Source organism: Bos javanicus, chromosome 8, assembly GCF_032452875.1.
Source record: "Bos javanicus breed banteng chromosome 8, ARS-OSU_banteng_1.0, whole genome shotgun sequence".
NCBI lineage: Eukaryota > Metazoa > Chordata > Mammalia > Artiodactyla > Bovidae > Bos > Bos javanicus.
Window position 1 is genome coordinate 101,917,098 of NC_083875.1, and position 12,500 is coordinate 101,929,597.

Genomic DNA, 12,500 nt, shown 5'->3' on the forward strand with positions numbered 1-12,500 from the left:
CCTTTTAGCTCACAATAGAAAGCAAGACCCTGCGGGCCTCTCTCTGCCTGTGATTCATCTCCCCTGACCTTTTAGACTGAAGTAACTGGTACTCTGAGAGGCACCCCAGATGGTACCTGCCCTTCTGTTCCCTGGCCTTGCAGCTGCTGCCCTGCAGCAGCTTGCTGTGAGTACTCCAGTATTCTTGCCTGGAAAATCCTTGGACGGAGGAGCCTGGTAGGCTGCAGCCCATGGGGTCACTAAGAGTCGGACACAACTGAGCGACTTCACTTTCACTTTTCACTTTCATGCATTGGAGAAGGAAATGGTAACCCACTCCAGTGTTCTTGCTTGGAGAATCCCAGGGATGGGGGAGCCTGGTGGGCTGCCGTCTATGGGGTCGCACAGAGTCAGACATGACTGAAGCGACTTAGCAGCAGCAGCAGCAGCAGCAGCAGCAGCAGCAGTCACTTTGTGCCTTGTACCTGCTGCACTGTGGAAAAATTATCATGCCTCCGCCTCTCAGTTCTGAGGGTGACAGTCTCTTCATCCAGCAGAGCCAAGGGAAGGGGGATTCTTGTGACTGTAGAATCCAAATTCTGAGCCAGGCTCTGAGTGCAGAGAAATTTTGAGAAGCCAGCACCTCTGCCCAGCTGAGAACCCTTTTAATAGTCTTAAAGGGGAGCTCGGCTAAGAAAATAGTAACAGGTAATTTTTAGGCAATAATAATATGTGTCACGTAAAGTCTCTCAATCTCACACTTGCATTGTTTCTATACTTTTGGATTATACCCATAGAACTTTAAATTCATTCCTAAATTTTGAGTGTAATTTTAACCTTGAATATAATTTTAACTTAAATATGGTATATATTAATACTTTGCACTAAATGTTTTATCCCATGTTTTGATTTATTCTGTTTTAACCCTGATTTGAGACTTTTAATGATTCCCTTTCCCCCTTTTAGTGATTCCCTGGTGGCTCAGATGGTAAAGCTTCTGCCTGCTGTGTGGGAGACCTGGGTTCGATCCCTGGGTTGGGAAGGTCCCCTGGAGAAGGAAATGGCAACCCACTCCAGTACTCTTGCTTGGAAAATTCCGTGGACTGAGGAGCCTGGTAGGCTACAGTCCATGAGGTCGCAAAGAGTTGGACATGACTAAGCGACTTCACTTTCCCCTTTTAGTCTTTTTTTTTTTTTGCATTAAAAAAAATATTTTTACACTTAAAAAAAATCATTAATTTATTTTTAGCTGTGCCAGGTCTTCATTCCCACACAGGGTTTTCTCTAGTTGTCACAAGTGGGGGCTGCCCTCCAGTCACGGTCTGGGCTTCTTGTTGGGGTGGTCTCTCTTGTTGCAGAGCATGGGCTCCAGAGCGCTCGGGCTTCAGTAGTTGTGGCTCCCGGACTCTAGTTGCGGCTTCCAGGCTCTAAGCGTAGGCTCCATAGTTGTGGTGCGTGCATGGACTTAGTTGCTCTGTAGCCCGTGGGATCTTCCCAAATTAGGGATCAAACCCATGTCTCCTACATCAGCAGGTGGACTTTTTACCACTGAGGTGCCAGGGAAGCCCCCGCCCCCTACCTTTTAATTTTCCTTGGTACGTAAGAGTTGACTTTATCTCTAAAAAGAAAAATCAACATAATGGATTACTCCTTAAACATATATGAAATAACTTATAAGTCTTTGAATTTCCAGTCCTTCCTCTTTGGTTATATACATTGCATCAATGTTTGATCTCTCAAAATCTCTAATCAGAACTATGAAATTTCAGAGGAGTTACATTTAGTGGAAAAATGTTCTTTTTGAAAAGTTGCTAGTCATAGCTATCACTGAATGTTTACTTTGTGGCTTTATCTCATCTATTTCTCATAACTGCTTTATGAAATAAGTGAGTACTCTTACCCACACTTTAAAAAACAAGAGCAACTTTAAATAAAGAAATGCCTTGCCCAGGGATACACAGTTAGTTAGCTGTGAAGCTGGTACAGAAATCTAGACAGCCTCCCTCCAGCCACGGCTCTTAAACTTCACTGTGACCTGCCTAGTGGACTCAGTGGTAAAGAATCTGCCTGCCAGTGCAGGAGATGCGGGTTTGATCTGTGGGTCAGGGGAAGATCCCCTGGAGAAGGGAATGGCCACCACTCCAGTATTCTTGCCTGGAAAATTCCATGGAGGGAGGAGCCTAGTGGGCTACAGTCCACAGGGTCGCAAAGAGTCAGACAGGATTAAGTACACATGCACTCACTACTTAAACCAATATGCTGTATATACTGCGGGTGGTAACCTAAAAAGTAACCCCGGAAGTAATCCATTGGGATAGAATGTCTGTATGGAAATTTCTCCAGTTGCTCTGAATCTTAAGTTTTTGAGAACTAGCAACATTTAGATCACTATGGAGACAGCCCCATTCTTTCTCTCTTTTCCAGCCCTTCTCCAACTTGTACGGCTCCTTGGAGCCTTCTTGTTTTTCACCGTCCTGTAATAGCTGATCTTTCTGAGAGTTTCCATCTCTGCCATCTTCTGTTCTTACAGTAATCAGACTTCCTAGGCCCATGGGTCTCAACTTTGCACATTGGAGTCACTGGGGAAGATTTAAAAAAACAAAACAAAAAACACATGCTGCTGCCTGGGCCTCAACTCAAGCTTACATACACACACACACACACACCCCCCAGGTGATTTTCTTCTACAGTCAAGACTGAGAACAGTTGCCCTAGGCTGTTCACCCTTGTGCTACTTGGCTTCACTGAATTCTCCACTCCAGTTCACTTCCTCATCTTGCCCTTGCCTTCCCTTGGATCAGTCTGCCCAGTTATCCCAAATCTATCTCAATTTATAGCTTCTCCATTTTCAGAATCCTGAAAATGGATATAATCATGCAGTCAAATGGACTGAACTACTACACATTCATGGGCTCAGATCTCACCCTGGAGCCGGTGCTGGCATCTGACAATACTTTGTTTCCATTTTTAGCTCTGACACCCGTGACTGGCAGCACCTCTTCTAAATCTTCACCATCTTACCCTCATCCTTGCTACATTACCTTGACTCCTGCTTCACACTGTGGATCTTCTCAGGCCATTCCTTAGTTTTTATTTCCTCTCTGTTTACCTTTTGACTAGCTCTTTCCGCTAACCGTTTATACTCAAGTTTTAAAAATTAAAAATAAGTAAAAATTAAACTGAAAAACTCTCCTCCACCTGGTTGCTAACTTTGGCCTTTTTTCACTGTCAGATTTCAGGAGAAACTAGTGTTTATTCACTGTTATCACCACTCACCTCTCATTCATTTGCTTCTCAGCCGTTTTTATTGATCTGCCCCTTGCCCAGAGGACTCTGAGGTCACCAGTGTTCACACATTCTAGTGACATTTCAGTTCGTACCTTGTCCTCTCTGCAGCGTTCAATGTTATTCTTTCTTGAACCCATTCAAAAAGAAAACAGCCTAGCCTAACAAACCCTTCTGTGGCTTCACTTTCTTCCTGGCTCTTTCCACTCTTGGTCTTCTTCAGGCATTACCAGTTATGTAAATATTAATTATATTGATATGCAACCAACTGCTAATGGCATGCCCCACCTAGGAGAGCATACTAAACCGTGGATGGCTCGCATGTTTTTCTCTCTAGACTAACTATTTCTTCCAACTGTATTTAGCCAGCCACTTTTCACTCTTGATTTATTTAACTTAAAAAAATGCATAGAATGTCAATTTGTCTATAACTGAGTCACTTTGCTATAAAGCAGAGATTGGTACAACATTGTAAATCAACTATACTTCAATTAAAACATAAAATTGAAAAATTTTGAGAACACACTATGTATCATTGTTTTGTTGGATCCTGGAGACTTAACAGCCTACTATAGTGTCTTCAGGTGCCAGATTCAGAAGAGTGCATCCTACGGGACTCCATTTAGATAGATTTTGAAGCCAGCAAAATTAGTCTCTGGTACTTGAAGTCAGAATAGTGGTTACCTTGAGGAGAGGGTAGTTAGTAGAAGGGGACACGCACAGGTTTCTGGGGTTCTGGTAAGACTCTGTTTCTTGATCTGGCTACTGTTTCCATGGGTGTTTCACTTTGAGAAAATTCAGTGAGCTGTGTACTTTTATGTAACTTTATGTGTTATGTAGCAAAAAAAATAGTACTCCCTGCCTCCCCTACAAAAGCATCAAGGTTGCAAGCCAAATGCATGAGGGGAAGGTAGAAGTGGATTCCCAGGATGACAGCTGAAACTGAAAAAGGATCCCAGGATCCTGGAAGGAAGCAAATCACTTGATCAGGCTAAGGGTGGAAACCTGCACCCACAGGAAATCTTGTGCAGGGTATGGGGGCTGTAAGCTCACGTTCATGCCGTCTAGGTAATGCGGAAACCCTGGCCTGAGATCCTTAAAAACTGCTTTGAAACCAGGAAACCTTGCAGGGCTCTGTCAAAGCCACTTGTGAAACTGGCCCCCTTGGGGGATTCCACCATTCAGGCCACTTTTGAGACTCCAGGTAAATGGGCTGTTGTTTATAATTTGAAAAGCACAGGTTGGCTTCCAACACACCGGCCATGGCCAAGGCTAAGGTACCCATCAGCATCATTTCTGTGAGTAGAAGAGGCTTCTGTATGTGGGCACCTCCCCCATTAAATCCCAGTTCCTTGACAGTATGGAGTGTGCCTTAGGCTTTCCTGGTGGATCAGAGGGTTAAGAATCTGCCTGCAGTGCAGGATACCTGGGTTTGATCCCTGGGTCAGGAAGATCCCCTGGAGAAGGGAATGGCTACCCACTCCAGTGTTCTTGCCTGGAGAATTCCGTGGACAGAGGAGCCTGGTGGGCTACAGTCCATGGGGTCTCAAAGAGTCGGACACAACTCAGCGACTAACACTTCTTTTCTCATCATGTTATATCACCAGTGCATAGGATAATGCCTGGAGTCAAAAGAGATTATTCAGTAAGGGAATGCTTAGTAGTCACAGAGCACCACTGTGCACACAGCAGAGCTATGTGATTGCATGTGTGTGTTGAATTACCTAAGTCAAAACAGTGCTCTCCAGAGTAGTAGTCTGGTATCCTAGCTGGCATACTGCAAGATGATCCCTTAGGGTGGGGAAAGAAAATTGTGAGGAGGGGAGAAGGGAGGGAGAGGGCTAGATACATACATAGATATTGGGAGGAGGCACAAATTAGAATTTTTTAAAGGCCCTGTAATATAGTTGGACTTATAATAATCTTGAGTAGAAATTTCAGACATGGTACTTATCAGCAATTCACTTCACCATAAACCTAGAGAAAGCTTCGTGGTGGTTTGGCAGGTCAGTCTATCTTTGATAAAATGCAGCATTCTTGATATGAAAGGATAGGAGGTATATCTATATTAGCATTATGTAAATATATTAGCATTAGGAAGATGTCTTAATGAAGACAAAGAGGAAAAAGGGAAAAATAGAGTCAACACTAGACTATTTAGCAGTTTAAATTATTGTTGTTTTTAATCTAAAGCCTCCCCAAATGCAGTGTGTTAGTGGGCTAGGTTTCTCTGTAATTTGCCATCACCTTATATGGAGGTTTTGTTAGTTTAATAGCACTTAATGATCATACTTTCCTGGTGGCTCGGATGGTAAAGCGTCTACCTATAATGCGAGAGACCCAGGTTCAATCCCTGGGTTGGGAAGATCCTCTGGAGAAGGAAATGGCAACCCACTCCAGTACTCTTGCCTGGAAAATCCCATGGACAGAGGAGCGTGGTGGGCTACAGTTCATGGGGTCGAAAAGAGTCAGCACGACTGAGTGACTTCACTTTCACTTTCAATGATCATACAGTATAATTAATAGATAGCAGCTACTGGGATTTTAGACTTCTTACTCTATCATCCATGTCTCAAACCCTTTCATGATTTCATTTTCTTGGCCTCTTATTCTCTCTGTGCGGTAATCTGGATAATGTCTTCAAATCTGATTCCAGTTCTCCAGTTGCTTTTTGAACTGTGTATGTGCAACTTCTACATGACCTATCTATCGAGTTTTTGGTGTCAGTGACCACCATTTTCATTTCTAGATGTTATGTGGTTCTTTTCATGTATTCATGATCACATATGATGGTCTCTCATTCCATCTCTTGGGTTTTGTTCAAGCAACACCTGCAGTTTGTGTTCTGGGTTCTGGGTCCCAAGATCCACATAGTTAGGTGTTTTCCAGAAAGACTTTTTGTTTTTATTCCATTTTATTTTGGACTGAATCCAATGTAGGCAGCATCCCTATCCTTCCTCTGTGGGCCAGGAGTTTTCTACTTTGCCTTTCAAAGATTCCGTATTTCTACAAGATTCTTGGAACAGATTTCAGTCATTCCTGTTTCAGGCTTGTCATCATCTCTAGGTAACTAGAGACCAGCAGATGGTCCCAGCACTCATTTACTCAGAGGTTTCTCTTCATTTCTGACCTGAGACGTTTTCCTTTTTATCATAACAGGATATCTAAAAACATGCTTTTGCATGTGTGCTAAGTCATGCTAAGTTGCTTCAGCCGTGCCTGACTCTTTGCGACGCTATGGACCATACATAGCCTGACATGGGGTTTTCCAGGCAAGAATACTGGAGTGGGTTGCCATGCCCTCCTCCAGGGGATCTTCCTGACCCAGGGATCTAACTGGCGTCTCTTACATCTCCTGCATTGGCAGGGGACTTCTTTACCACTAGCACCACCTGGGAAGCCCCTAAAACATGCTTTTAGGGTTCTTGTTTTAAGAAAGCATAGAGAAAATTATAAATACTATGTAAGATTTTCATCTGTGTATGTTTTGGCTTAGTATGCATTTTTGAAAAATCTCTGAGAAGATAAGAAACTAATAATGCTGTGGAGGTAGTGATGAGAACAAGACTGATGGGGAACAGAGATGACAGGGAGACTTCTTTATATGAATGTCTTAATATTTTTAGTGATTTGAACCATGTGGATATATTACTGTTTCAACCAATTAAACATAAACTTTTCCCCCTGGCCATCTAGATATTCTCTACAGGGTGGGTTTCTCCAGACATCTAGTCTACTATTTTGTTAGCAACGGAATAGTGATCATATTTGTGGTTATATAAATTTTAGATCATCCAGCCCTCTGGCTGAACTCTATAGATCAATATTTGCCAAACTGGTCTGTAGCAAAGGATCAGTTCTTTTCAAGTTTTCCAATCTGTCATGGACTGAAACTTTGGTAAACTGCAGTAAAAATAAATGACTGATCATATGCTTGGATGGCATGGCAATGTCAAACTGCTAGAAAAGTTTCTAAATACTTTCTCTCCATTTCATCACCAGCCAGTATAAAGCAACTTGTGGACTGCTGCCATGCAGAGCATCACTGCTGTGGATGGTTCTCGTTACTTTCTGGCATTCGGCGTTGTGGATCAGAAACCAAGACCACGCTGCTCTTTAAAATTTTTTGTGTTGCTTTATTTTCCATTGTAGGTAGTAGCCTGCTTTTCTTTCCACAAAGATACATTATGGTCTTATCTGAAACGTGAGATATTTGCTGCAGCACATCTCTGCCTTAATTGGGGGAGTGAGCCTGTGACTAACTGCTGTAGACTGTTGGTACTAGTGAACGTCCAGAAATCACCCATAGATGAATAGTATATTTCATCTAACCTGAGATGCATTGATATGGGCATCTTCTTGATCTTCCAGAAGGGATGGTTTCCATGCTGCTAAGTCTGGGCTGCCATCTGGCTGTCAGCGATTGTTAGATGCCGTTGATTTCAGAGATGTTAAAATGTGGAAGAATGTGTCTTAAAATACCCTGCAGATGGCCCTGTGATTGTTCCAGTGTCTAATTACTGTTGAGTGCTTAGAGACTTGCATAGGAGAAGGAGGGAAGACACCTTTGGTGACTTCCTTTAGAAACTTCAACACTCTGCTGAAACACTCTTCATTGTGACACACACCTGACCTGAACTGGGACACAGTCTCTCTTTCCTAATTAGCAAAGCTTCCCTCTTAGGAGTGCTGTGCTACGCCACCCTTGGGCTGGAGCAGCTCTGAGAACCTTGGTCAGCTTATCTGGGAATCAGTGGCACTGGTTTATCTTTCAGTGTCTTAACAGACATTTCCCTCATCATTGAGGTTTCCCCCCGCCTTACCTTCAGCTTCCCTCCATTCCATCACTGCCGTTCTGAGCTTGTGAACATTGGGGGTTCTGCTAGGTATCCCATCTCCTTGTTTCCCATGCACGCTGGCTTGGTAGTTCTTTCAGTTAGTTGTCGTGTGGGCTGTTACAGAAATTTCTCAAATTTTTCTGGTTACACTTCCATGTTTTTCTGGTGAAGATAGGGATTTTTCCTTCTGCTCTTTTTATAGTTCTTTGGCCACCTTGATGGTGATTTGGGAGGAAAGGCAGTTAATGTGTGGGCTAATAACACCGTCATTCATTCCTTCACTGAGTATTTACTGAGTGCTTGCTCCAGGGCTGGCATAGTTCTGGCATCTGAGAATACAGCAAAAAGCAACAGTCTTAAGTTCTAGCCTTCATTGGGACATTCACTCTGCTTCCTTCAGGTTTTCCTCACTGGAACCTTACCTTGTTCTATTGATACTTTCTTTCATTTCCAGAGACCCCTTTAAAAAGCTGCCAGTGAATTTTTTTTTTAATTTAGAATTCAGTAATTTATTGGTAGCTTGATACATATTTTATATAGATTTGGCACTAAGATATTCTCTAGAAATGTATGTTAATATATGTATCATTTGCTTTTTAGCCGATTACACCTCAACAAGAAGGCGACAGACAAACAGCCATATAGCAAGCTGCCAGGGGTGTCTCTTCTGAAACCGCTGAAAGGGGTAGATCCTAACCTCATCAACAACTTGGAAACATTCTTTGAATTGGATTATCCCAAGGTAAGTACAGTGTTGTACTCACAGGAATGGACTGAACCATACCTTTTTTTTTCTTAACGTATAGTAAACACAGAGGAATTTTGACATGGTATCAGGTGGAGTTATTAAAAATTTATAATGGTATTGGCTTCATCAAATTTATGCTTTAGCAGTATTAATAGTAGTGGTAATAGTAATAAAAGTAGTAGTTGTCACAGGACAGAAATGGGATTGAGGAAGGGGTATTAATTCCTTTTCTAACTACCCATATGTCGATCTGAATTGAAAGTGAAAGTGTTAGTTGCTCAATCTTGTCCGACTCTTTGCGGCCCCATGGGCTGTAGCCCACCAGGCTCCTCTGTCCATGGAATTCTCCAGGCAAGAATGCTGGGGTGGGTTGCTATTCCCTTCTCCAGGAGACCTTCCCAACCCAAGGATCAAACCTGAGTCTCCTGCATTGCAGGCAGAGTCTTTACCATCTGAGCCACAGGGAATCCCCCTGATCTGAAGAATTAGAAATCCCTGAGTAAAGCTCCTGGAACTCAGGCATTGTTAAGTGCCTAGTAGTTTGAGTGTAAAAATCTTACTTCATGAGAGTTGCAGTGAAAATGAAAAAGGATATGCATTTATCCTTGTGGAACGTAATCTCACATTTCAATTTTTTAACTATCATCCAACCCTTTCCCCTTTCTGTATTCAACCACTCTTGAAACTTAGTTACGAAATTTTTATGTTGCCACTCTTGTAAGATAATAGTCATGACATTTAAATAGTTTCCGAAGTTAGCTGTGGGTTTAAAGAGTTTCTTAGAATAACCCCAGGAACATATGTATCCATTAATTATGAACATGTGGGATGAATCAATAATCAATTTATTCTTCTGAATGAGGTTTTTGGTTTTTTTAGATACAATTTGGAGTTATCTCCAGAGCTCGAGTTTTTCACTTTTCCACTTAGTTATGTCATTAAGGCATTTATGTGGTTAAGGAGAAAATTGTTTGGACACATTACAAAAATGCATAATATTATATGCAAGAGATTGTTTTTATTCTTTTTCAGTTCACAATTTATTTTCTAACTATAAAAGAATTGTTGTGTAAGTAGAACATTTAGAAAACAGAGCAAAAGTGCAGAGTACCTGCACTCTAAAGGAAAATGTTGATCTCACAGCATTTTATTTGCTTTTAAAAGACCAAGCGCAGTGGCAAATATTCTACAAGAGACAAATTAAACCACTGAAATTGCACAAATCTGAGTGTGAAGCATGAGTTGTTTGTGTCATCAAGGAGGCATGTAGTCATGAAATGAACATTTGTGTAACTGCCAAGCCCAGCAGACTTTAATATTCTCTATTTGTCAAATGTAAACATTGTTTTCCAAAAGTACAGAAATATTTTTGTTCTAGATATGACTCTTTTTCTCTGTTAGTTTGATGTGGAACCTTCTAGGCCGTTTGGAAATATATGTGTGGCTTCCCAGGTGGCACTAGTGATAAAAACCCACTTGCCAATGCAGGAGAGGCAAGAAATGCAGGTTCGATTCCTGGGTGGGGAAGATCCCCTGGAGGAGGGCATGGCAACCCAGTCTAGTATTCTTGCCTGGAGAATCCCATGGACAGAAGAGCCTGGTGGGCTACAGTCCATGGGGTCACAAAGAGTTGGACACGACTGAAGCCACTGAGCACACACGCACACACGCACACACACACACACACACACACACACACACACAAGCTTATATATAAAACATGAAATTCTAAAATTTTGTTTAGTTTTAGACATATGCAAAAAGGTTAATTACTGATACTTGTTCTGAATTTCTAGGTTTAAAGTTTGGTGAGACTGTTATTATACTAAGTGTCCTAAAAGGTATCTGTGCTTTAAATATTTTATAACTCTACCTTATATTGATATTTATTCCTTGGGAAAATTTTTCTTAGAAAAATATAATAATAAAAAATAAATAAAACTAATTTTTCACAAAATCGATTACTTATTTGGCATCAGTATAAAAGAAGGCATTTAGAGAGAAGTTCGGCCATATCAGGAAGATGCAATAATCTGCATCTCAAGTGGCCTCATGGCTTTATTTTAGTAAATTCTGGCCATATGAAGAATTTTAAAATTAATGATCAGAGTTATTAACAGATTGAGGTTATGGTAATTGTGATTTTCATTTCTTTTTTGCAAATAGGAGATGGGTTTACAGTGTTGAAAGTCTGGTGCCATACTTGGATTCTTTATTGTCAATGATGACAATAAAAAATTTTAAAAGATTGAGAATAGGTTCAATTATTGAAAGATCAGCATAATATGTGTGATAAAACTATTAAATCTGAATTTATTTTACCAGATAAATTTGAAAAATTGTATAAACTATATAGTCTTTGAAAGTAAGTAAGTTGTAATAATAACTTGTCAAAACTTTGAATTCAGAGCAATTTACTTACAAGGAATCTTCCCTTCACTCAAAGGAAGCATCTATCTTTCACTCAAAACTTACCCTAGGACAAATGTTTTAACAAATAGTTCATTATTTATTCAGTGGCAGAGACTGTTCTAGACATTTGTGGTCTAAGTCCATCCTGTAACAGAACTTATATTCTGCTGTAATCTAAATATCATCATAACATTTTTCTTTAAGCATGTGTAGTTATTTATAAATGGTTCAAGATATTCCTACTTGATATGCAATATAATTGATTAATATGTGTTAAAATATTTTTCTACGTTAAGAAAATATTTTATGTGGTTTACTACAGTACAGAGTTTTTAGTCCTAATATCTACAGGACTGACTCAATGAGGAGACTTTTCTAATATTCATTTATGTATCTAAATTGAGTATCATTTATACATCTAAATTTATTCATGGGAGTAACATTTATGATTATTGCAGTTTCAGATATTTCATTCTTAAATACCAAAGGACCAAATTGCAGTTTACAGATTGTCTGTACCTCTTTTGGACTTAACCTTTCAGTCATTTCACTGTTTGAAAAGCAAAAGGGAAATTTAGTTTTGCTATTTGTATAGAAAGCGTACTAAGATGAGGCCAACCTCATCTACAATATTCTGGGAATATTTCTAGATTTTACATATATATTACTGTGCCCATTTATAGTGGAATTTACTATACCTTGTATTTCTTTCAGATTTATAAAATAAATGTTTTCTTAAAATATTTTTAAAGTATAATATTTTCAATAAAAGCTTTATTTTTGACCATGCGTTTATGTTCTTTTGATAGTATAAACATATCTGAAAAATTATTCTTGTGTCAGTTAAGAAAACTTTTAACCAACTTACTATCTTGTGTTTACCAGTTGCAGTGTAGTTGGCATGATTTAACTATTCAAATACAGAGATTCCTAGCAAATTACATGTTTGGGCTGTGTCAAACCCAGAGCTCAAACACAGAGCTGAAAATGAAAGTTCCTGGTTAAAATCTAACACTTCAGAGAAAACTTGAAATACTACCTCCAATTTGGTTTAAGTTTCGATATCAGAAACAACAAAGCAAAAGTTATTTAATAAGAGTCTGAACATTTTTTAGATGATGTAAATTGAATTTCATTTTTTGGCTAATAAGGTGGTATTTATTTTTCATTTGAAGTTAAGTTTAAAATGTATAATCAGTAAAAACAAAAATTCTAAATCTTGCATTTGAATTCGGGAA

General features: G+C 40.0%; 1 protein-coding gene across 1 annotated transcript in view; it reads left to right on the forward strand.

Annotated features, from left to right (window-relative positions):
• UGCG (UDP-glucose ceramide glucosyltransferase) overlaps positions 1-12,500 on the forward strand; it is a 37,827-nt gene that overhangs the window by 8,664 nt on the left and 16,663 nt on the right. Inside the window, exon 2 of the mRNA XM_061426488.1 lies at positions 8,703-8,844. Coding sequence (XP_061282472.1) covers positions 8,703-8,844 — 142 coding nt within the window. The remainder of the gene's footprint in view (positions 1-8,702; positions 8,845-12,500) is intronic.